We start from the raw sequence: 23,743 nt of genomic DNA on the forward strand, positions 1-23,743 counted from the left end.
ATCATTGCAGCAATCGACTGATTTGAGTTAATGTTTCCTGATGAAGCGGGTGTCGGGTGAAACAAAGAGCTGATAACGTGCAGCAAGAACTTTTGCAAATACGGGAAGGGTTGAAGGACAATGCTTTTAAACTTTCTTCTATTTTCGTGTACAATCCTTTCGCTCGAGAAATCAGAAAAAATGTACCAGGAATTTGTTTCAAACTTGTGTTATCTGGATATTGTACGTTATCAATGATATTTTGGAAGGGTTTAAATGGCCACGATTCATGATAAACTCACTCTTGGTACCTTTATTATTACCCCGGCCGATACAAAATGTTAATTTATCGAAAAAAGGATTGCTTTTTCACTTTGTAAAGTTTAAAAAAATCAATTGAAATACGTACAAAATTTAACTTCATCTCGCTGTAGTTGGAGGTAAACATTTCGCTACAAATACTAGTCCACCTCTGATAAAGCTTGAGCTTTAGCCAACAGCGGGAGCGAAACATCGAATCCAATCATAAATGGAAATGTTATCAAATTGGATATTGAAATGTTAAATAATTCAACCGCCTCTGGAGCGATTGGGCGGCGTAGAAAGCTCGCAGCTCGTTCCAGTGAAATTGCCCGCATTGATAGAGAGACGTATAGAGGAAAGAGAAGGCGACGAATAGGGAAAGTTTGGGGTCGGTTTGCCACCCGATCGGCGGGCGGTATGTTGGTGGGCGCTAAATACAGCCCCGAACACGAAACACCGAAAGCACCGCAGAACGTGAAACGTCAAAGTCTCGACTCCTGTCCTGGAACCGGTGCCGGTGGAACCGCATGCCAAATTCCTTTGGCTGTCACTTTAGCTCGGCGGAAAAATACTTTCTAGGCAGCAGGGGTGGGGAACAAATGTACAAGCGTCCACCGGGTGGCGCTCTGAATTTGATGCTGCGATGTGTCGATCAGATTGGTTTTCTTTTTTTGTTCCCTCCCAACGGTATGGCTTCCGTTTCTGCAGGCGTTTGGGGTGCATCCTTTTCCGTTTCGTTCATTTATTCAACTCAATTTGGATCCGATGAAACGGAAAATTGAGAGCGAAAACATCGCCGTTTAGAGTTTGTTGACTGCTTGTACGTATATTTTATTTTATTGCTGGTCCGTTTTGTGTCATGTATGTTTCCGAATATATTTTCCTTATCTTGCATTGGAGTTTATTCTGAGAGGTGTTTGCGGATATTCGATGCCAGTAGTGTTTTGAATATTTTATTCTGTTGTAACACTAACACACACTACTTGTAAGACAAAAGTATGCGTATTAAAATATTGTCAGAATTGATATGCCGTCTCTAACTTATTGCTGAAAACTCTGTTACATTACTTTCTAACATTTGAACTACCTTTGGAAATCGAAAGGTTGTTCGATCATAAACTAATCTCGCTAGACTTAACTCGCTTGTTGGAGTTTTTTTTCCTTTTTTTTAACGTAAAAGATTTAAAATGTGATTACATTAAAAAATTAAGTATTAAAGAACTTAAGGCAAACACACGCAGGCAAGACGGAAATACAGCTGCTACTTTTAAAACTTTACGTTTTTATTATTTGCAGGTTTTGAATCCATAATATTTTACTATCAATGCAACTTATTACGTTAAATAGTTACAATTATCAAGATATACATTTGATTTAAAGGAGAGACATACATTTATGATAAACCAACAGTAATTACCATGCGCTATATTTAAATTATTGTTTTAGAGTCCTACTGTATGCCTTCGCGACAAACACAAATGTTTTTAATCATTTTCTCGGGCAACTCATTGATTTACAATTAATGAAAAATATTTTCAAAGTTTTTCAATTATGAAAATATGCCCCAAAATAAAGTCGGTAGACATAAACGTTGATAGATTTATTCAAAAACTGTATGTCTATGAGCATTTTTTGGATATGTGTTCGTATAAATAACTACAAACCAGCAATTTCACAATTTTTTATATATTTATTTGCTAGTACAACCCGTTTTCATCCATTGTACACTTGCAGCAGTATGAACAATATTTTTTTCTAAATTTTACCTAGGTACACGATGGATCATAGTCAAGTAGTAGTGGTAGTAGTAGTAATTTATTGCCCAAAAAAAAAAGAGAGTAGTTATAATACACGAACTTATAGCTAATAACAATGAGAAATAACGGGTTCGAAAAGCGAATTTCTTTCTGCGTTGATATGACTAACTTGGTAGATGAAACTAATTCGGTCATTAACTTATATGGTAAACTATAGTACTGGAATAAATATAAGGAAGTATGTGGGAAAAAGGAATAAAGGGATCCTTGAAAAACCCACGGTATTTATAGATCATAGTCAACAGCTACTCCGAGATAACCGAAAGACTGACCCAACCTGTACGCCATATCAATAACTAACCTTCAACTTTACCTTCACCAGATATGGTGCACCCAGCGAACTCCTGGAGCTCGGACGTGTCACGCCTGGAACGTACTGTACGCGACAATACGACGAATGCTACCGGAAAAAGTGTCGCCTGCAGAGTCCAAACTACCCCGGCATGTACCCCCGGAACGTCACCTGCTACTGGACGATCCGCCAGAAGGTGGTCCCGACTTGCAAGCACGCAATGGTGGCGATCAGCCAGGAGAATGAGCACAAGGCGCTCGTTAAACGGTGAGTGGCAAATCGTATTTACCTGTTCCATTTGTATTCGCTTTTACAAACTCCTCTCATGCCTTTCAAAACGAACCATCTCCTTTTTGTGAATTCTGTAACTTGTAGTGCTTAATGCTTCTATGTATTTCCTACAACTTAATTTCTCTACGACCAGTGCCACTTGTTAACCCCGGAAAGATTAAGAAATTTTCTATTGTTCTGCATACAATGTGTTTCACCCTTTCGAGTAGAAACTTCTTAAGCAAAACGCAGGGTGGACCTGGCACAGAAAAGTTGCGATGAAAGATAGCTTTAAACTTGTTCTACTTACAATCTTTCATTGAAGAGAGGCTCCGGAGTAATGGAGTAATGGCATGAAAACTTTTCCATACACTCGGGAAAGAGCGAAGTAAAGGAAACAAATTAACCCAAAGAGTCTGGACCCGCTGGTTGCTCCCAAAATTTCCAAATATTAAACCCCCCTTGTGGCACAAAGAAAAGCAAAAACAAGACACATTTTTAAGTAACTGCAAAACAAACAAAACGATGGAAAAGAATTCAAGATGAGAAACGATTGGCGATGGCTGAGACGAACTTTGCACTTGTTATGTTGTTCCTCTTGTGATACATTTGTTTTTCCACACGATACATTAAGGTTCTGTGGAGGTTATTTTCCGCTTCCATGGAGTACCCGGGAAGCTTGGGCCTTGTGTTTTTAGGGATATTTTCGCTTATTTCATTTTATTTAATTCCTCCACTTCTGTTTAACGTAGCCCTGGCAGGGGTTTCTTGCAGACGAGTATCCAGGACGATTTTTCACGTCGACGTCAAGTGGGTCGCGGAGAACTAGGGAAAACTTTTGCCACAACTTGCCCATAATTTAATTCGTTTTTCTGTTCTTTTTTTTATTGTCAAGGTTCAAATAGTTAGCGGCACGTTAACTATGTTTAGCTTTTTTTTTATATGCTTTGTTTTGCTTCCATTCCGTACCTTTCTTCACTGTTGCAAACCCTTTTTTTGTTTTGTTGAAAGCAGTTTGCGCTTTTCGTCGTTCTTGGCACTGTTTAACTAATGTCCCAGCGTTCGTTCGTCGTTGGCTGTTGCGGTCCGCGCGAAGCTAAATCTTAAATTCTGATTTGAAGTTTTGAATTCTGTTAAAAAGAAAAATACTTGCGTAAACTAAATCTTGCTGGAATCGCACGAAGTTGGTGCACCGGCGCCGAAAACATGCAGTCGGAACGCGCCACCTCACACCTCAAACACCTCAGGAACAAAAAAAAAACGCTACACATTCTCAAAGTGAACAAGTTGCGTCCTGGCGTTGGCCCCGGGCGTTGGTCGCTGCCGTCGCCGTGTTTGGGACTCGCAAAACAGAGGAGCGCGTTTGACTACCATTGGCTGGCGGAAATAGCAAAATCGCACTCCAAGAAAGCCGTAGCGCCTGCCGAGCGGCCCGGAAATGAATGCCCTGGAAAATGTGTTTCCGTTGCGCGAGTGTGTGTGTGTGTGTGTGCCGAAAAAAGACCATCCCAATGCAAGAACCAAGAAAAACGCAAAGCCAAGCGTCATAGCATAACGGAAGAGGGTGGGGTGTGCGGAGAAACACGTGCGCATTTGAAGTGGAACAACTTTTCGACCGTTCATTGGGTGGTGTTGGGGTGAAATTACCAACGAAATGGAATTTAAAAGTTGCATGAGTCGCTTCCCGTCGTCCGCCCGTTCGCCGTCGGATTTCGAGAAAATGAATTTCCGTCGAAGCCAAACGTTCGAGGCGAGGCCTGCGAAACAATCCAAGAAAAGCCTCACTTGAGACTTTCACTCCCCTGTGGGTGGGGGTTTTGTTTTAAAGCCTTCACCTGGCCGGAAAGCGCGTTTCTTGTGATTTCATTAGAAAAAAAACCCCACTTCCCCTTAAGCCATATTCTTATTTTATCTCATGTCCTCGCATAACAAGCGCGTGACATTGGCAGCGTTGGTAACTTCCTTTAATGAACGTATTTTGAGCGTGAAATTCTTTGGAAGTAATCCTTGCGGAAAAGGAAAAATAATGATTGTGTAAAAAACGGCACTACCGTCTCACTTTGCGCACATACTGATAAGGATAATCGGGAGGTGTATGCGTTTGTGTGTATTTATTTGTGTTTACTTAAGCCTTTCCCAATTTGCATGTTCACGGCATCATGCTTAAGCCTTTGCCTGTAAATCTGAGCAGACCCGTATCCTGGAGTAGTTGTGGCACGATCTCTTGCAAGCGTAAGAGAAAGAAAGAGGGAGTACATAAATGTCATTAGTACACACCGAAAAGGATAGGCTATTTGAAGGAAAATCATCAGAACTCTACTCCTGTCAAAAGGCGTTCTAATAAAGCTTAAGATGCAAGGATTACAAAATGAACCAAAGTAATTTATGTATCAGCCTTTTTTGTATCACTAGAACTTTGTAAGCAACATAAAGTTGCTTCATGAGTGAATAATTTTCTCTCAAATATAGTAAAGCAATAAAGCAATGCATAGGCGGAGTATAAGTGGTCAATTTACACGAATTGATGAATTGTGAAGATGACATTTTTTGCCCATTTAAAGTAAAATTTCTGAAACGAATTTTCCAATAACTACGGGTATTTGTCATCTAAAAAAATGAAATTAATTTTTATGAATTGCTTAATACATCAGTTTTTTAGCTTATATTTTTTCTGAATTGAAACTTTGCATTTTGAGAGAATAGACAATGAAAGGTAGAGGTGCACAAAAAATAGAAAACGCTAAAGGCTAGTAACCAATTATACTACAAAATATCCGTTTGCGATTTTGACAAATCTTTTAAAATAACGAAATTATAGCATTGAAAAAAACAGGAGTCAAAAATATCGCCTGAAATCATTTGGGCCAGAGATTTCACAGTAATGCATTATGTAATGACAAAGTGCGGCCCGCGGGCCAAATCCGGCCCGCCAAATGATTTTATCCAGCGCGTAAATATATGTTAGTGCTTCATACTAAAAACCCAGCCTAATTTTGATCGGATTTGTTCACGATGTCAGGTTTATTTTCTTTCCAAAGATGATAATTGTTTAACGAGGTGTTACTGTTATATGTTCATCGATAAGATTTTAAATATTTTATCTTTTACCACTTTTTATGCAACTTTGCTATTTAGAAAGTTCCACTCTCCATTTCAAAGGGTATTACTTTGAAAATCTTTAATCATCTGGCCCTTTTTGAAAAACATGTGCCGATCCCTGCTATAAGTCATTACATACCAAACTTTTATGGAAAATCATCACAACGAATGCTCCTAAGGACATTAATAATAAGTTATTTAATTCCAGTCGATCGTTTATTAAATCCTCTTATTCTTATGTAACAAAAAAATTTGAACCGGTCTAAAAAAGTTAGTGACATGTTGAAAAGTTCCAGTGTCTTTAATTAATATTATTTTATATATTTGAATATGATCCATTATACTTAGGTTTGGAAACTGAATGCCATGTTTGGAGTGAAAGCTCATGGCTTTTCCGCTTTTTGGGATTTCTATGAGATTATTTAAGTTCATGAAACGAGCGATATAAGAAACGAGGATATGACTGTTTGAATGCAAAGTATTTATATTTCATTTTCACAGATAAATAATTTCCATAAAATCTACCTCATCTTGTACTACCAATATCATGTCGTTCTCTCATCACGCACCCTATTTTTTTCTTCAAAAGACCCGGAAAATTGCAGCTTGTTGTTTAATGAACAATTTTCGGCATAATTATTAACATTCTCATTGGCAAAAGCGCACCGTACTCGAAACGCACCGTACTCGTTATCGTGATTGCCGTCGCCTAGCGGTTCGTCAACGTCATGCAATAGCACTGGAATGGTCGCAATTGCGGAAACATCAGCAACCAGTCCATTTCCGCTTTTTACCACCCCACCACCACCCAACTGTGCTTCACGTCAATGATGTTTCACAACTGCACGAAGCCGGAAGTTTCGCTTCGTGTGCGAGAGTGTCTCCTGATGTCCCCAAATGGCCACGCACTAAACTTTGGTAGGAGGTGGGAAAAGGAAGAATCGGAAACGCGCCAGCCGCCATCAAGTTTCCCCTCTTTTTTTACCCTCAATCAAACATACTTTTTCTACCGGCAGCAGATCGTTAACATAATTAATAATGAATCATTATGAAAATTTTCCGGAAATTATTTTAATCCAGCGTGTGGAAGGGGATGGAAAATATTCTCTCTCATACTGCCCGAAACGGTTCCTTCCTTTAAGGTTTTCCTGCCACCGTCTTTCAGTTCCTTCAAACGGAAGGTACGACAGACCTTTTTGATGCGATGGACCACGCCGTGCCTTAGCTCGTAAAACACGACAAACAGACGTCCCTCGAAGACGGAAAAATGCGTGAGTGTGTGTGTGTGAGTGAAGCGTACCGAAAAATGGTAGAGAACGTGAACGATGGTGCCAGCTGATCAACGTTCGCTTGGCACCTCCGACGACCCCGACGGTCAGTCACGCAAATCGTCCATGTTGTTAATTTTCTCCCTCCACTCGGTCTCTAATTCACGCCCCCAGTTGACTGAACCGTTATCGACTTCATTTTGTCGCTCCACCGGATTGGTGGGAAAATCTGAAGTGGTCAGGGAACGGTTATAGGACCATTCCATTCGAAAACAACATAAAACTTTGACTTCACTCCTAAGCAGCTTGTCTTGCAGCAGCGTCTGACGAGCGAAGAGCGTTTAGCTATTTTTCCTCCCTTGAAAATTCATCACCCACGGGGATGAGGAAAGAAAATCGTCACTCCAGGGTCGCCCGCCACTCTTGAGGGCCGCTTGTGTTTTCCGAAGCCAGCTCGGGAAAACCGGGCCAATGGCAACGGGGGCTGCGGGTCATTGGGGGTCGGGCAGTCGGTGAACCGTTGGTGGAAATTACTGGCCATCAGTAGGGTCGATTTTCGTCGATAAGCGTGGCAAAATCTCAGACGCTCAGGACTTTCCCTTTTCCCGGCTACAAACGAGTTATCCGCAGCGCTAAGGGAACCGGCCCACGCGATGGCCAATTCGAAGGAAAATCCAGGCTCCCGGGCTCGATGATTAATGACTTCGATCCCGGGGAGGGAATAGCCACCAGATTTCCCTGCTGACACACAGACCGTGTCGACGGTCGGTTTTCCGGGGAGAAAAATCGTTCGCTTTCGGAGGATTTTTTGCCGAAACTGGCGACGGATCAAGCGACGTCTTACAACAACTTAACACAAGTTTAATCAGATTTTGGTGATCATCTTGAAAGTTGCCCCGCAGATGTTGCGCTGATAAATCGCTGCGCCCCACACCACCAAGGTATGGGGGAGAGGGAAGTCGAGGGGGATTTTGGAAGGTGGTCTGTCGGTGTGAGTGAGCGTGCCCAGTGTCCGTAACGATCGGCGAGATAAATCATTGTGGCCGAAATCCCTAAATCGGTGCTTTTTATTCGGTGCCTACGAGGTGTGAAGCTAATTGGTTTTCCACCGATCGGGTTGGCGGGATTTTCCGGGCGAAAGATTTCTGCCCCTAGCAGGCGGGCGTGTTTTCCAGGCGGAAATAAACTTTAAACGAAGACGAAAAGAAGCGATTACGTGGCGAAGACGTTTGCAATGCAAAGTTGTTCGGTCAAGAAAAAAGAAAGGAAAGCAATCAAGAAAATGTGCAATTTTCCGATGGGTTTTTTTTCTTTCATCCTTCAGATAGCTACAAACTGGTAATGCATAGAGCCCATTGTGAAGGTCAAACACAAGGAACTATTAATTATGGCGTTATCCGGTGAGAGGAAACTTTAAATTCCATCTTCATTGATAAGGTTCGTTTTCTGCAAGCTACGTGCTATGTGTTCGTGCCTTTGCTCGCACCAGCCTAACTCATCTCAGTTGCATCTACGCGTGTAACGTGCCAACAGGAAGGAGGCCACAAAGACACCCTCAACTTATCTCGCGTAAATCACTTTTCCCAACAAGAAACATTCTTTATCGATCCGAGAAACTTAATTCACCACTTTCGTCGCCAACTATTCGCTAACTTTTAATTAGAGTTGAGAATAATGCCCGGCGAAGCCACAAAACCGTGTCTGGAAAATCGTCCCAGATTCACCTACCACCTCCTCCTCCCCAACGCTCGTCCGGGCGATGTTTCTGAAACACGTTCACTTGGAAAGTGGAAAGACTTACCCGAATGCATCTTATTTTGCAGCCTTGCAGTCATTCGTAGATTCGTCCTTTGAGCGAACGGCAAGGTTCTCCGGGTTTTTGGCAAGTTTTTCCTTACCCGTCGCCCGCTGCAGCGCGTTCCATAAATCATTTATCGCTTTGCAGCAAAACCCGGACGACGAAAGGCGACCAGAGCACAATGAAAAACCGGAGGGCAACAAGCATCTCAAATAAAGCAACGTGGCGGAACGGCCGGCCAACGACGCAACAAAGCGAATCGTTTGCGCAACGGGTTTCCCCCTCCCGTCGTGCCTTTCCGATTTCTCAGCGAGATTTCTTTTGTCCAGCGGCAACGCGGTCGCTTGTAATTTGCAGGTTTTATGTTTGTCTTTTCTCGGTCGTCTCCTGAGAAAAAGGCTTCCATTGGTTCGATACTACTACTTTCGAGCGCTATCTTTGGGCTCGACTTTTCCCGGACAGGGATTGAGTTTTGTACCGGCTATGGAGAAGGAAAATGGTCAAGTCCTTCCTGGAAAGGCGTACGAAAAGTGTAAGCTTAGTAGTTGCTTGGTCTATGCTCGTGTAACATCACTATTTCTTTTCCTATCCTTTTCTTTCGCCCTCATTTCTCTCTCTCTCTCTCAACCTCTCTCTCTCCTTTCCTTTGTCCTGTTTCGCCTTTTTTTACTGTTTTCGCAAAATCAACGAAAAGAACAAACCTTTCAACCGATCTGACTGTAAACTAGCGGGAGAAATCACGAACAAAACCATAGTATACGGACACACGCATTCACCGTGGAAACTGCGCTGTTCCGGCTGTCCTTAGGCAACCCGGAAATCTTCGTCGTCCCTTCTCTCCCCCCTTCCCTGAACATGCGGATTGTTCGGAAGAGTGGGTGAAAAATCTGTTTTCCCCGGCCGGATGGGCCGAGAAAAGATTGCACTGCAACAACTTCATGTTGAGCGGTCGGGAAATCGCGTTCGTCGAAAAAGGAAACTGGGAAGTTTTCTTCGATGGGACAACCGGATCGCGCTCGGGGTAATCGGGAAAAGTGGTTAGGGAAAGCTATGGCGACCCAACGACTACCGCAACGACACACCGCGCACAACGACTTGCGATAAACGGGTGGCGATAAAAATATCTAATTTATGAACTGTGCCGTTCCATCCCGAGACATACAGTTTTGCTAGTTTTGGTCGGGAGGAAAACGATTTTTCCGGCTAACCGGGTTTTGGGGAGCGACACTTTCCCGGATGTTTTCTGCTGCTGGCCATCCGAATCGACGAAAGACTTGTAGTTCATTCCGTTCGATGGCGTTGGTGAAACAACGGCTGGCCTTTGCTTGCGGTTTGTTTTTGTGAACGATATATAATCTGGGTGGGAAATAAAATCGGACACTGCATTGGGTCAGGAAATTGGAGTGATCCCTTTACCGAACTGCGCCCTTTGCGCGTTCGATTGCTTGCCGGTGAGTGTCGAAGCAATGAAAACCAGATTACCGTGGTGAAGTAACGACTCTTCGAATCGGGCCCGGTGTAAATTGTGCCTCGTTTTTCGGTGAAGTTTACGGGCGAGATGATTTTAAAGTACATTTGCGCCGAAGAAAACTTTCCTCCACTGTGTAATTATATCAATCAACTCAAATGGGGTGTTCCTTCCCGTAAGCATAAATTCCAATTTTCACTGGAAGCTAACTAAACCCCTCCGTCAGCATTTGGAAAGAGTAATCAGAGCTAGTTCCTGCAACGTTTGCCAGAAATTTTCCCACCCCCAACGGGCTGCCAATTGCTTGCTTTGAACTGTGGAGGTTCGAAAATTCCACAACGACACTTCGAACGAACGAATTTCCACTTATGAATGCCGCTCGCAACAATCCAATCTCACACCATACAATAATTTACTTGTGCTTTCCGTGTTTTTTTTTCGTTTTTCTCTTCCTGCATGTGGAAGGAGAAACTAGTTCGGGAAAAGAGGTTGTAGTTGGCGTGCGCATTTCCTGTTAACTACTACTACTTGAACACTTATGCCACGGGCCAACCCTTATGTAACGCAGAGTGGTTCGACGACCACGAGGGTGAATGAAAAGTCACCAAAAAAAATTCTTCACATTTTCCACACGTCTGCAAACACATGCACACATACCTAGCCATGTGGGCCACAGAACAATTGTTTATTAACATTCCCGGATCCGGATGCAACGGGGGAAAGACGGGATGGGTGCAATGTGTGCGACGGGAAGGAGCTGGAAAATAGTTTTCCCACCCGACGCGAATGAGTTTCGCGGAACGGAGCATAAATATCGTGAAAATCGTTTTCCACTTGCCTTCCGGTGCAATTTTGGTGGGTTTTTCCTTGTTTTTTTTTCATTTGTTCGCTGAAGTCACAGCGGTTCGGTAACGCTCGAAACCAACTCACAACGCGGCACGCTCATCCCTGTTTGTGGTCTTGTAAACTACCTCCCCCCCGTCTCGTTGCACTCCATCCCGTTGTCTCCTACAGTTTCTGCCGACGGTGAGAAACACACAAGGAAGGGAAAAAACGGTCACCCCAGCTGAACGGAAAGGAAAGCCGCACCGGCGCGAATCAGCACGAATGTGTCGAGTTTGGTTTATGAGAAAAGTTTTCTCGCGCAGGATTCGGTTACACACACCGAATATTCGAACCTCCCACACTAACACCCACCCCTTCCCCGTGCAGTGGGGCAGGAACATGTTCTGCAACATTGGCAGTATTTCGGTCTCGAGAGGCACCGTGATGTTTGGTAACGTTGTACAAACACACCCGCTTCATCGCACTTTTGTGGACGATCCCATACACGCCGACCTCGAATTGGTTATCAATTTTTTCCCTGCCTCTCCCTCTTTTTGTTTTTCCCACAATTCGAATGCCGAAAAACAAAAAGAAGCTCAATTTGTTTACCGACCCCCCGAGCCCGAAATTCTCCACCACATGTCATGTCGTACGGAAAACACTTTGGTGATGGAATGAATTGCAAAACCGTACACTACCAAGTACTCGGATGTGTTTTTTATGCTGCACCAGATAAACCTTTCATTCGGATGGTTGCCGGCAGGTTTTGCATGGTTAGGAAAAATTGCAGCTCACCCGAAGAGACGTCCAAAGGATTGGAATTGGACAGTAAAAATGCTAGAACATGTTAGAATTATTCACTCTCAATCCCAAAAACCCTGCACTGCTTTAGCATAAAATTTTAGGAAAGTTTACCACCTACCGAATGTAAATTATTGGTACAAAAACGGGTGTGCGTGAATAGAAAGGGGAAAGCTGCAAAGCATAACTTTTCAAAACCACATTGTGAGGAGCAAGTGCAAGTGCGCATTCGTTCGTTCGGGTTTGGATTGTGAGGGGATTTGGGAGCCAAATATTTGCCGAACGCAATGCAACACCACAATGGATGGCAGGATGCTTTCGGTTCGTTGGGGTAATTCCTATCCGCCAAGTGTAGAAGTGAACGAGCAAATGTAACTTGTTTTGGAAGCGAACCGCAGCGTGTCTGTGAACCGTTGTTGGGTAACTTTTTTCTTCCTTGAATTGTAAATACTAGAACAGGAGTAATGCAACTGGTAGACGGGTGAACAGGTTTACATGAATGTAGTAGGAACCGAATTTGCAAGCAAGCGAATACTGGTAAGTTTCTGCATAGGCTTCATTTGAGCCCAATTCCAATCGATTTCATTTCAGTGCAATTTAGCATGTTTCGTTGCTTTTTGTTTAACAAAAGCCAAGTTTCAACTTTAACAAAAGCCAAGTTTCAACTGTTTCACTTTGGCGCATATGCAGTGTAACTTTAAATGAAGTATTTTTTTAACAAAAACTATCAAATGAATGCAAATTTGGCAACATGTATTGGCATTGATGCTTAAGCGACACTATAGACCGTTGTAGCAACGATGACAACCACGTCCGAAACCATCGAACGATGTACGGAGTAAACAGTTTTCCTTCAGGCCAGATTTAAGACCGGCAGCCTAAACCAACCATGTCAATGTGCATGCAAATCCCACACTCTTGCACATCCTTTTGCTGATACTTTTGCAGTGCCCCGAGCGTTTACGTTATGTAAAAAAAAAATGGTGAGCTAAATTTAGCTGTTATGATAAAACAATCTGTACTTTCTGGAGCATTTGAACTGTAGCACAAAGTTCTAGTTTAAAGGGTTGTAAAGGAGTATTAACTATATCTGTTCAATCTCAAAGGATTCGTAAACGTCGGACCGCAAGATCTTTAAACCTTCAGCAAATGGAATTCATTGTAAAGCGTGCAATTCAATAACATCCGGTTAGTCTTTTTTAATTAAAAACTCACTTTAGCTCGACTCAATTTCGGATCTGGATATATAAATAAGTTCTCACAATTCGCTTGTTCGCTTATTTTGTTCTACTATGTAAGAGGTTAACATTACTTCATTATTTTATGGTGTACGTAATACCGTTCGATTCTACCGACCAGTAGCATAAGATTCTATTTTTTTGTTTTTTAATTTGTTACAAAAGTTGTATAGACATAATTATTAATTTCTTTTACAATCATAGTTCGGCCAAATTGATGCATTGATGGTTTCACGATTTCTATACAAAAATGGGACTTTACGAAATTTTACAAATGTTTTCTGTATTATGAGAAATATAGTGTTAGCCTTGAACATGACATGAATCGATGGACTTGTCATTCTCGTGTCGGAAAATGCTAAGAGTATTTTCTAAGAGTAAGGGCCCCTTACACTTAGAATGGTTTGATAAAGATTTTATCATAGGATTAAAGAATTTTTGCTCCTGAGATGAACCTTGATGAACAACATCTTTAGAACCAATATAAAACTTAAAATGTTACTTGAGATTGTATCTCACTGCACTTCTCTTAAAGTTCTTACATAATCATAGCGTGATTTTTGAAAAACTGAACATTGATTAAATTATAGAACAGTACCCAATAAATATTTGCATAAAAGATATAAATAAAAGAGATTCTTTATAACAATACGTTAAAGCTAAGATGCAATACAAGTCCTGATCAGACATCTCTTTTTTTAAATCCTTCATTTTGTCTCCAACACCAGCACGGTTTCTAAAAAGACATACTCTCTTTCCCCATTACAGATCCATCGCCAGCCTGAACAAGACGGCCCGGGCGGTTCGGGCGTGGTCGGACTGCACCGGCGAACGGGATCATCTGATCTTCTACGACGGCAGCAGCACCAACGATCCCGTGCTGGCGAAGTACTGCGGCGGGGACTGGCTGCCTCGGGTCGTGTCGCGGTAAGTGTGACGCCCATCTGATGGAACTTCACGCTAGCGAGCTTTGAATAATTAACCAAATGTGTCCCACCGACGCCGCGGGCCTACCTTCCTCCGCCTCTTCGGTACTGTGAAAACAGAGAACAAACAAGTGACGGAACGGAATGGAAAACAACTCGAAATGAAATACGCCCGAGGTTGGGACTTTCGTTCGGATGAAAACTTTTTCCACGCGTCAGCATATTATCCATTTGTTTGAGCGAAGGTGAAGAGAGGAACCAAGGGGAGGGATGGGCAAGATTTCATTAGCGAATTTCAAGTTATTTCGTATAAACAAGAAAACTCCCCCAGCGATGCCAACGGCACCCAGAGCCGAATGAGTCGCACAGCTGCGTGCCACTGGAGTTGCGGAATATCCTTCCCGCGAGCCGCACCACCTTCGCATATGGCGCTTTCATTAGGCCACCCCCTGGAGGGGCCCAGGATAGCCAAGGAAGCGAAAAATATATCTCTTCACATATAATTCTCCACTGGCCTTGGCGAGAGTCGCTTTGGATTGGATGTAATCTTTCCCGTGACTGACGCCGGGCCTGATTCTACGTGGCCATCGGCTTTAGCACCTCCGAGGGCGTCACAGCAGCGCTGCAAAACTTTTCTCATTTTGGCGATATAATATAAAGTTCCCGGGTGCGATTGTGGCGCCGAGAGCATCAAGATGGAGCTTTTTCGTGCGGGGAAATCCGTCGACGTGCCACTCGACTGAATGGCGGATCTATGTCACGGAAGACCGGCGGCATCGCGATAATCCACCCAAGACGATAGGTTGCATGGCGTGGAACAGTGAACCATCATCGATGATAAGAGGGCGGAAAACAAAATGATAATAATTTTTCTCGGTAATGTGAGCACGGTTTTTTTCGGGTCAAGAAGCAATTTGTGGGAAATAATTTCAAGCTGCATTCTCAGCCTCTATCGGGTTAGCCAACCATCCTTAAAAACTCAAAGGAACTCATAGCGGTTGTTCGGAAAACAAATAATATTTAAATTAACTCTTTCTCTCTCTCCCTTGTTCCACAGGGGCCCAGAAATGCTGATCGCTTTTCACTCGAGTCCCTTTTCGGCTCCACTACAGTCCGGTCAGTCAAACCGTGGGTTTGAGCTGGACGTCGACATACTGTTCGCCGACTCCGACTCGTTCGACTTCGCGCAGGGCAACAAATGTGAGTTCCACATCAACGCGTCAAATCCAGGTGAGTCGTATGCTTATAACATCAGGTACCGGAAAAAACTTTTCCTAACTAAAGTTGTATGCAAAATGCGCGTAAACAATGATCCGAGGGTCTAAAATATAAAGAAAATTTCACGTGGCAGCTCGGACGCCAATAAATAGATGTCAAGCGTCGGCGCTTGTCGCAAAGTCATCACAATTGTTCTTTCCTGATGTCCGCACAACCGGTAGCGACGTTCAAGCCCGTCACCCCCGTAGACCGATCACCGGAACACGTTCCGTCAATTTCGTAGGCAAACAACATTTAAATAGCCCTCAAGCCCACGGACGGAACGGACGAACGCGAACCTGTAGGAAAAAAAACACGGAAACGATTTTTTCCGATCCATTACGGTGAGGCGTTTGAAAGAAAATCAATTTACATCAAGCTCCGTCGCTCGTCTGTTACAATCCCATCATCATCATCAGCATCCTCATCCATCTCCGCTGAAGCTTAGTCGGCTTTTTGGCGACGAAACGGTTTTCCAATAGGCCAATTGTATTCACGGGACTATGTGGCCCTGTGATTGTGTGTATGTGTGTGTGTGAGTGGTTTTTTTAGTTCAGTTCGATTTTCACCAAACATATTGTCCTACCATCGAAGTCATTTGACTATCGACAATGGCAATGGCGAACAATCAGGTCACGATGATAAATTCAATTTCCTGTTTCCTTTCTCGCGCGCGCGTTTGATTTTGGATCCTTTGGGAGGGCGAACACCGCCAGGAACAACCGGTCCCATCGCCATTGTGCCGCGGTACAGTATTTTCACGGTGACATCATCGCGAAAGGGAAAGTTTTTTTTATTCCGTTCCGGTGTCAGTTAAATTTTGAGGATTTCCCGAGACACCGCGGCACCGGGTTTCGCTAAGTGAAGACACATGTTCGACTCCTACACCATCTCTTTCACGCTCTCTTTCTCTCTTAGACGAAGTGCTACTGTCGCGACGGGGAAGGATGGGGCATCTACTGAGCCCGCGACATACGCTGGCGCCGAACACGACCTGCACCTACTACTTCCACGGTATGCCAACGGATTTGATTTGGATCTCCTTTACCCATTACCATCTGCAGATTTTGCAGCCAAGTGGGAGCGGCGACAACTCTACGATGGGCCGGGTAAGTGTTGTCAAGGATTTGTAATACTAACACGTCGATAGTTGTTGCTAACATTGCCTTTGAAGTGTTTAAAAAAGTCATATTTTTTAAACTAAATTTCAGAAATGAAAAACGTCCACATGCCTGTTGAAATAAACTAAACCAAAAATGTTTGATTTAACAATAAGGTGTATCATTACCACATTATCAAAAGGTTTACCTTTTAACCCATACGGTGCGTGACGAGAATTATTTCTCATCCTTACGTCACCATATTCTGATAGTTTTGAAAGTACTGTAGAGATATTTTAATGGGTCATTTTTTTTTTTTGAAACCTCACATAAAGACCTTCTCAGTGCCTAAAATTGGTACAGGTATCTGAATAATGGTACCCAAAGATGAGAAATAATTTGTACAAATTTACTGTAAAAATTCATAATACATAATCCCATATCAAGGGAGGATATTAGATAAAATAAATTATCAAACAGGAGGATTAATGATTCAGCGAAATTACTTGACTTTTATTTCTATTGGATCTAGATTTAGATTGAGCTCGATTTATTATAAACATAAAATATGTATAGCCAAAGGCAAGTTTTTCTCCAAAAAGTTCTTAAATCAGAATTGCTATTTAAAGCATTCGTTTGAATACTCCACGGAAAAGTTATATTTTTCACATTTAAAAATCATTTTGGTATTAGTTGATTTGACCACGATCCGTAGTGAATGTGGGAACTACACTTTGTATTCATCATTTTTTATTGAAGTTTCCCACACGTTGAATGACGTTGCTAATTCATTATTTTGCTTTTTAAATTGAATCACTTCCATCAGAATGAGTCTCCATTACCCTGGATTACGAGAACGCGGGTTTGGGATAGTGCGGGCACGTTCGTTCCGGTGCGCACGACCTCTCCAACGAGTATACTATCCACCGGGTCCTCCACTACTTCCTACGGATCTACCCTCGGCGCTGCAACCGCTCTTCTGCCCGGCCTAACCAGCACCACCGCGATCTACCAGCAGCTCATGAATCGGACCGTCAACAACTACTACGCCGCCGTGAACCAGAATGGCAAGAGTTTGAAGATCAATGTGGACAACGTGTGGAACCCGGTGGATCAGTATATCTACGGGCCGACGGTGAACAGCATCTTCAACCAACCAGCCCCTACAGCGCCGAGCGATGGCATTCGTGGGCGTGGTTCGGGCTACGGATCCTCGGGATATCAGGACAAGTACTCCAAGCACAAGGGCAAGTCGGAGATGGGCGCCGGGAACTACGTGCAGTCGGTACGCCATGGGAAGGACTCGTCGGTGGGCGGCTCGGGAAATGAGCTGTCACGCGAGCACGGACGCAAAGATCGCCAATCGTCCAAGTCGAGCCTGGCATCGCGTCGACTGATGGCGGAGTTTTTCGATAACGAAGCACCGAAGCTGTGCGATCATATGACGGTGGAGAGCAAGGGTCACCGGATGCGACCCTGTACACCGCTGGAGAGTTACGTTAGCACTGGCCGAGACTTGGTAAGTAGAGGGAGGGTTCTTAGCGTTCCGTGAAAGATCAGTGCTGTCATTTCCTTGCCTTCTTACTGTTTACTAGAAAATTGAGTTCCACACCATGACCGGAACGTCGCTGTTTCCATCGAGCTTTGGGATCAACTATGAGTTCGTCGACACAGAGCTAGGTGGTGAGCCCTACCTGGGGACCGGCAAGAAATCACTGGAGCCCAATGAAGATCTCACTAAGGCGGCAGACGCATCGGTTCCGATTCTTTGCTCGCGTGTATTTCGCAAGCGAAAGGGTGACTTCCAAGCGCCACGCAACGTGTTTCTGCATGGCCGAGGAGGGGCGAAGAACATTTCCTGCCTCTACCGATTTGAAGCTTCCGTCGGAGAGAGGGTAAGTCGGAGTTTTGGGTCATGCTAGGGGAGAGCGACCTTTTAAGTATCGTTGCCTTGACTCTGCCCCTACGTAGGTGCGTGTTGAGCTGTTCAACGTATCGTTCGGAGAGTTTGCGACCTGCGTCACCGAGAGCGATGGCCACACTGGACGAGCCCGTTGCAGTCCGTCCGAGTCGGAAGCGGACAGCCGAATCGGCGAGTTGCGTATCTTCGACGTGCCCTACCCGGACGTCCGTATCCCTCTCGGGTGCTTCTGTGACAATACCAGTAGCACCTACAACGCGCCCCTCACCTTTATCTCGAACTCGCGAACGCTGGAACTGACGTTCATCGTGACGCGGCTCAACATCTCCGAGGACTTTGCGGACGTCTACTTCCACGCGGCGTACGACTTCATCCGGGTGCCCGAGTGTCGCCGGAGATTGCGGCTGCGTGGTTCGGGCGGCGAGGATGAGATGCACTTCCCGCTGAAGTCGCACGATGCCAGCTGCGACGGGCTGCCGTGGTACATCGAGGCTCAACAGCAAGACCGCAGTCTGTTCGTGCGCACCTGGGGCAGCTTCCTGGCGGTCGAGCCGACCGCCGAGGATTACTCCAAGTGTCACACGCGCAACCGACTGATCGTGTACAGTGGTGTGCCGCTGAAGATAATGCGCGTGATCTGCCCTTCGACACCGTCCGGCCGGTCGTCCGCACTGCACATCTTCAGCGAGGACTGGCTAAGCAATCAACCCTTCCTTAGCTTCGACAGGTAAGAGAACCGTTTAAACCGCATCGATTCGATGTGTCACACAACCCGAATTTGAATGCCTCTATACGTCTTCCATAGGCCTGTCAGTATGGTGCTAGAACCGATCCTGAAGGAGCAAGGAAGCATCGGGTTCTCGTGGCTCGAGATCCAGCGGACCAAGGCGTCGCTGATACAGCAGCTCGACCTGCAGACGAACTTCACCGCCAACGACACGCTGGTCGAGTTCGGGCTCTATCCACGCGAGAGCGAGTGCGAGTATCGCTGTCCGGAGCTGGACGCCTGCATCGGCAGTGCCCTTTGGTGTGATGGTAAGTGTTTTTTTGAAACGATTATCGAGCATTATTTTTATACCAATAACATTGTGCAAGACCAAACAAAAATCCAAAAAATCCTCTTACCACTCCATGCCTCATTTGATACTACTACTGCTCTTTTCACACCGCATGAAAGTGCTGTCTCATGACAGAACGTCCAGTTTTGGCAATCCTTTTTCGGCTGTTCTCATGGCTGGTACACTTCCATCGGGTAGTGGGTTGCAAGGAGACGTGAGTGAAAACAACTGTGAAACTGTCAGTGAACAATACACTTTCTCTCCTCCATTGTCTGTGGCTCGATTGGATTTCTGGTGTTGGACGCTTGCCAACGTCAGCTACACCCTTTTGTTCCACTTGATTCATGGAAGTGAACTGCTGAGCTGACAAACGTGATACTACACTTCCTTTGTAAAACCATGTGGAAACAACTTATGAAAAGCAAAAAGTAGATACAGGAATAAAAAAGTTTCACTCAAATCATCGCACACAGAAAGTCCTGTCAATCACCTTAAAATGAACTATTACCAAACTCACACGTAAGCCAAAAGTTTTACTTATTTATTTTCGAATGACAGACGTTACCGCTTCGTTGAACCAAATGTTTTATCCAAGTTTTTGTTTCTAAGCTTTGTCTCTATAAGGTTGTTGAGCGTGTTGTTACTTAGTAAATTTATATTAAAAATTGTCAATTGTTTTGGTTAAAGTAGAGAAAACAATTTAAGGACGTTTAATTTTGGGCATTGTAATTACAAGTAAGAGACAATTATACGGTCTATGACATCAACATACGAAATGTTAGATGCTGCAAAATGGATGAATAATTAAATATAATTAAGCTAATTTTCAAGAATAATCGATTTTGGACTTCTGCCTCACTCGGCTACGAACTAAACTGAACAATAATGAACTAAAGCTTAAAACTGCGCTGTGTACCAATCCGCAAATGGTATAAACTAGAGTTATGTAATTTCGGTATAGATTCATGAATCTGAATGATTCTTTACATCGCTTTCGAGATTCATAAATCTTTTAATAAGTGATTCGTGAATCACAAAGATACGTGAAATACTAGCATAAAAGTAAAGAATAAAAATCGGAAATTCAAGAATCATTAATATTCGTGAAAGAGCCATGAAAGATTCACGAAGATTCATTAAGGTTTCGAAAAATTCAAGATTCAAGAATCCCAAAAGAATTATGAATCAATCTAAATGAATCTTAGGTTAAAGATTCATATGAATGAATGTCACCTAAAGATGTACAAAGCACCACACTAATCTTAACACAAGGGTACATGACACCTAACCAGATACAAAGATCGGCACTAGAGTTTTGCCCAAAGCATCTTTTGCGGAGATTCATTCATATGAATCTTTCAATCGATATTCATTCAGATTGATTCATGAATTGATGAAAATTCGAATCTGTTATTCCAATCTGTAGGTTTTATCCATGCACCTTTGGGGTTTATGAATCACTCATACAGAAATTCTAGGATCTCAAAATCAAAGCAACAATTTATTCCAATGTATAAATCTGAGTCTGAATTACCCAACTCTAGTCAACATGGGAGGTTAAGAAAAGCGAGCTACAAAAAGGTTGCATTTACTGAATGACTGTGACCGTGACACATGACTTATTTCGAACGAACTCAATGATTAAACTCCCTTTCTGAGCAATATTTCGTTCAGTACAAGTACTGACTAACAGATACCCTCATGCCACTGTCATTCCTCTTATAACCTCTCCCCAGGCCGTCCAAACTGCCCGTCCGGGTATGACGAGAGCGAGCAGGAGTGCGGCAGCCGGCTCATCGAGCTGCCGGGCGGTATTTACGCGGCGTTCGGGTGCGTGGCGGCCGCCATCTCCGCCTGCCTCATCTTCTGCTTGCTTGTGATGGTGAAGAAGCGCCGCAAGGCGAACGAGAAGCTCAAACCGGCGGGACCCGGTGCGGCGGCCTCGCTCAACGGTACCCTCTCGAAGAAGGACTACAAGAAGGAGCCACTGTTCTTCGATCCGGACTCCTGACACGGGCTTCAGCCGGTCGAGTTCATCCACGTCGACCGGGAGACGACCGTGTGACATGCTGTCTACCTGGATATGGATGATCTGGCGTACTGCTAGATCGCTTACCAATCCCTTCGCCCGTTTCCGGTGCATGCCAAACCTAGAAAGGTCCTCCTTCCTCCGCCCTCACTTCCTGTGCAGCGATGCACAGTCCGAACAGTATTCTTTCCTCGCCTCTATCCCTCACCACGCCCCCATACTCCTCCATCCATCTCTCTCTTAACCCAGTAAAATGAGTGAGCGATCATGCGACGGCCATGAAGCAGCAAATGGTAAGCGAAGAACAATTTCTAGCAAGTCCAAACGCCAACTGTGACACAGCGCACCAAACCATCCACCATCCAGGTGGCCAATGCCAGATGTATGGCAAGGGGAAGGGGACAGGCAACTCACCCCATCCACACACAACTATTTAGGTTATTCGATGAAAGTATTAGTAGCAAGAGTTTTCCCAGCCCAAAAACCAGAACCCGGTCGGATTCGCTTCTGTAAATGCACATAGAGGCGTACAATCTTGCCTTCATTAGGTGAGAGTGGGAACCAAATGCAAATAGAGGATCGAAAATGAAGGGAAAGAAAAACTCGCGTGCATTCGTTATTTTCCGTTTTTAAAACTATGGGAAATGAAAATGATACCGATGATGATATTGACCGTCGCGTTCAAGTACGGACGAGCAAAGTAGCACAAAGCTGTTTCCTAGTAAAGAAAAACAAAAGTATATTTAAATTATATAGTTGAACAACTGTAGCAGCACGAAAAAAACTAGAAGCACACAACAAAAACTACACTTACACAACAATCGTACTAAAAAGAAGGTGAAAAAAACACAAAACCAACCAATCATACCGTTTCAAACCGGTGGAAACCCTTTCTAAGGTGACGATATGGAAGAAAGGCTTACTCTTACCAAACCCGGCTGCCAATGATAAAACAAGAAACCCAATGTTAGGAGGGTGAAATGATCGAACCCTTGGGGGTGGTTTGCACCCAGGCCATCCCATTTTTCGCTGCACACTTTATCTACACGATCTTACGAAGAAATTAATGATGAAAATGATAGAACTATGGCACTGAGACGGTGACAGAAAAGTACTGCCTTTAGTTTTTATTCTATTGAAAACATTTGAAATGTCGAATAGAGTACTCCGAATAGGGAAAATGCAAGAGTTTTGGCCACTACGTGGGCAAAGAAGCAAAAGCTAGCTCAATGATCGGTGTGATTCGTGAAGAAAGTATGGTAAAAGTTTTCTTTCTTTTCAGCACAAATGATATACATTCTGTTGAAATCTAGAGTATAGGAACTATCGAAAAGGCATTAAATATAAGTGTTTCTTTTGTTCGACTTTTAAACATTGCCTTTTCCTTGCGCCCTCATCTATAATGATAAAAAAATTTGGATGTTTCTAAGAAGTATACCAAATTGAGAGAGAATCAATATGAACAGTGGGTTTTTATTATGGGTATGTTGGAAACATTTGGTTCAAAGTCTCTCATTATTCCACCGTGAATTTAATCCACTAGCATGATAATGGGCGCTGGTTGATCAAGCATACATCTGACATGAACAATTTCATTATCCTGTTTCAGATAAAATCAGAACAAATCATTTAAAAACGTTCTTCAAATGTCTCGTAATGCACATATAAACTCATTTTAAAACATTAAACCGAACAACTGCTTGATTCGTTTTTTTAAACAGACAAAAATCCATGCTTCAATCGAATAAGTACGTGCGTTCTATCCCATAGATTCAAGCCACCCGAATAAAGCGTATAAATATGCCCTGTCTTTAGGTAAATTAGAGAAAATATTTTTCTAATCATACGGCAAAAGCAAACCTGACGACAAAGGATAATTGTTCCAGTAAAACACAAACTCTGTGCACAAGTCCTGCCCAAGGTGGAAAACTTGATGCAAACACATCTCTAGCTGTAGCTCACACAACAAAACGGAACCGAATCAAAACGATAGATAATGGCGAACGACAAAAAAAACACACGGGAGAGAAATTTGTAAAGGTCAGTTACCCACAGGAAAATTGAATGATCAAAGGAAAACAAACACGATTTGCTTTTACTAAACGGTGACAAAGAAGAATCAAACCAATCAGAAGTACTTAGGCATGACACAAAAAGATGAAAATGACAAAATGGCAACTTTGATTTTCCTACTTTTTTTTTATTTCCGCGCTTTCTGTGGCGTACATTTAAGATACATCCCTTAACAAATGCAAATTTTCATGAATTTTTCCAAATTTGTCCTTCCGTACGAT

General features: G+C 43.4%; 1 protein-coding gene across 1 annotated transcript in view; it reads left to right on the top strand.

The window, feature by feature from the left end:
- LOC131281125 (uncharacterized) overlaps window positions 1-21,431 on the top strand; it is a 54,138-nt gene extending 32,707 nt beyond the window's left edge. The window contains exons 6-14 of the mRNA XM_058310378.1: window positions 2,422-2,658; window positions 13,927-14,085; window positions 15,142-15,314; window positions 16,260-16,450; window positions 17,268-17,960; window positions 18,037-18,336; window positions 18,413-19,089; window positions 19,168-19,397; window positions 21,157-21,431. Of these exons, the coding sequence (XP_058166361.1) occupies window positions 2,422-2,658; window positions 13,927-14,085; window positions 15,142-15,314; window positions 16,260-16,450; window positions 17,268-17,960; window positions 18,037-18,336; window positions 18,413-19,089; window positions 19,168-19,397; window positions 21,157-21,431 (2,935 nt within the window). The remainder of the gene's footprint in view (window positions 1-2,421; window positions 2,659-13,926; window positions 14,086-15,141; window positions 15,315-16,259; window positions 16,451-17,267; window positions 17,961-18,036; window positions 18,337-18,412; window positions 19,090-19,167; window positions 19,398-21,156) is intronic.
- The last annotated feature ends 2,312 nt before the right edge of the window (window positions 21,432-23,743 follow it).

The sequence above is a fragment of the Anopheles ziemanni genome, chromosome 2, assembly GCF_943734765.1.
Source record: "Anopheles ziemanni chromosome 2, idAnoZiCoDA_A2_x.2, whole genome shotgun sequence".
NCBI lineage: Eukaryota > Metazoa > Arthropoda > Insecta > Diptera > Culicidae > Anopheles > Anopheles ziemanni.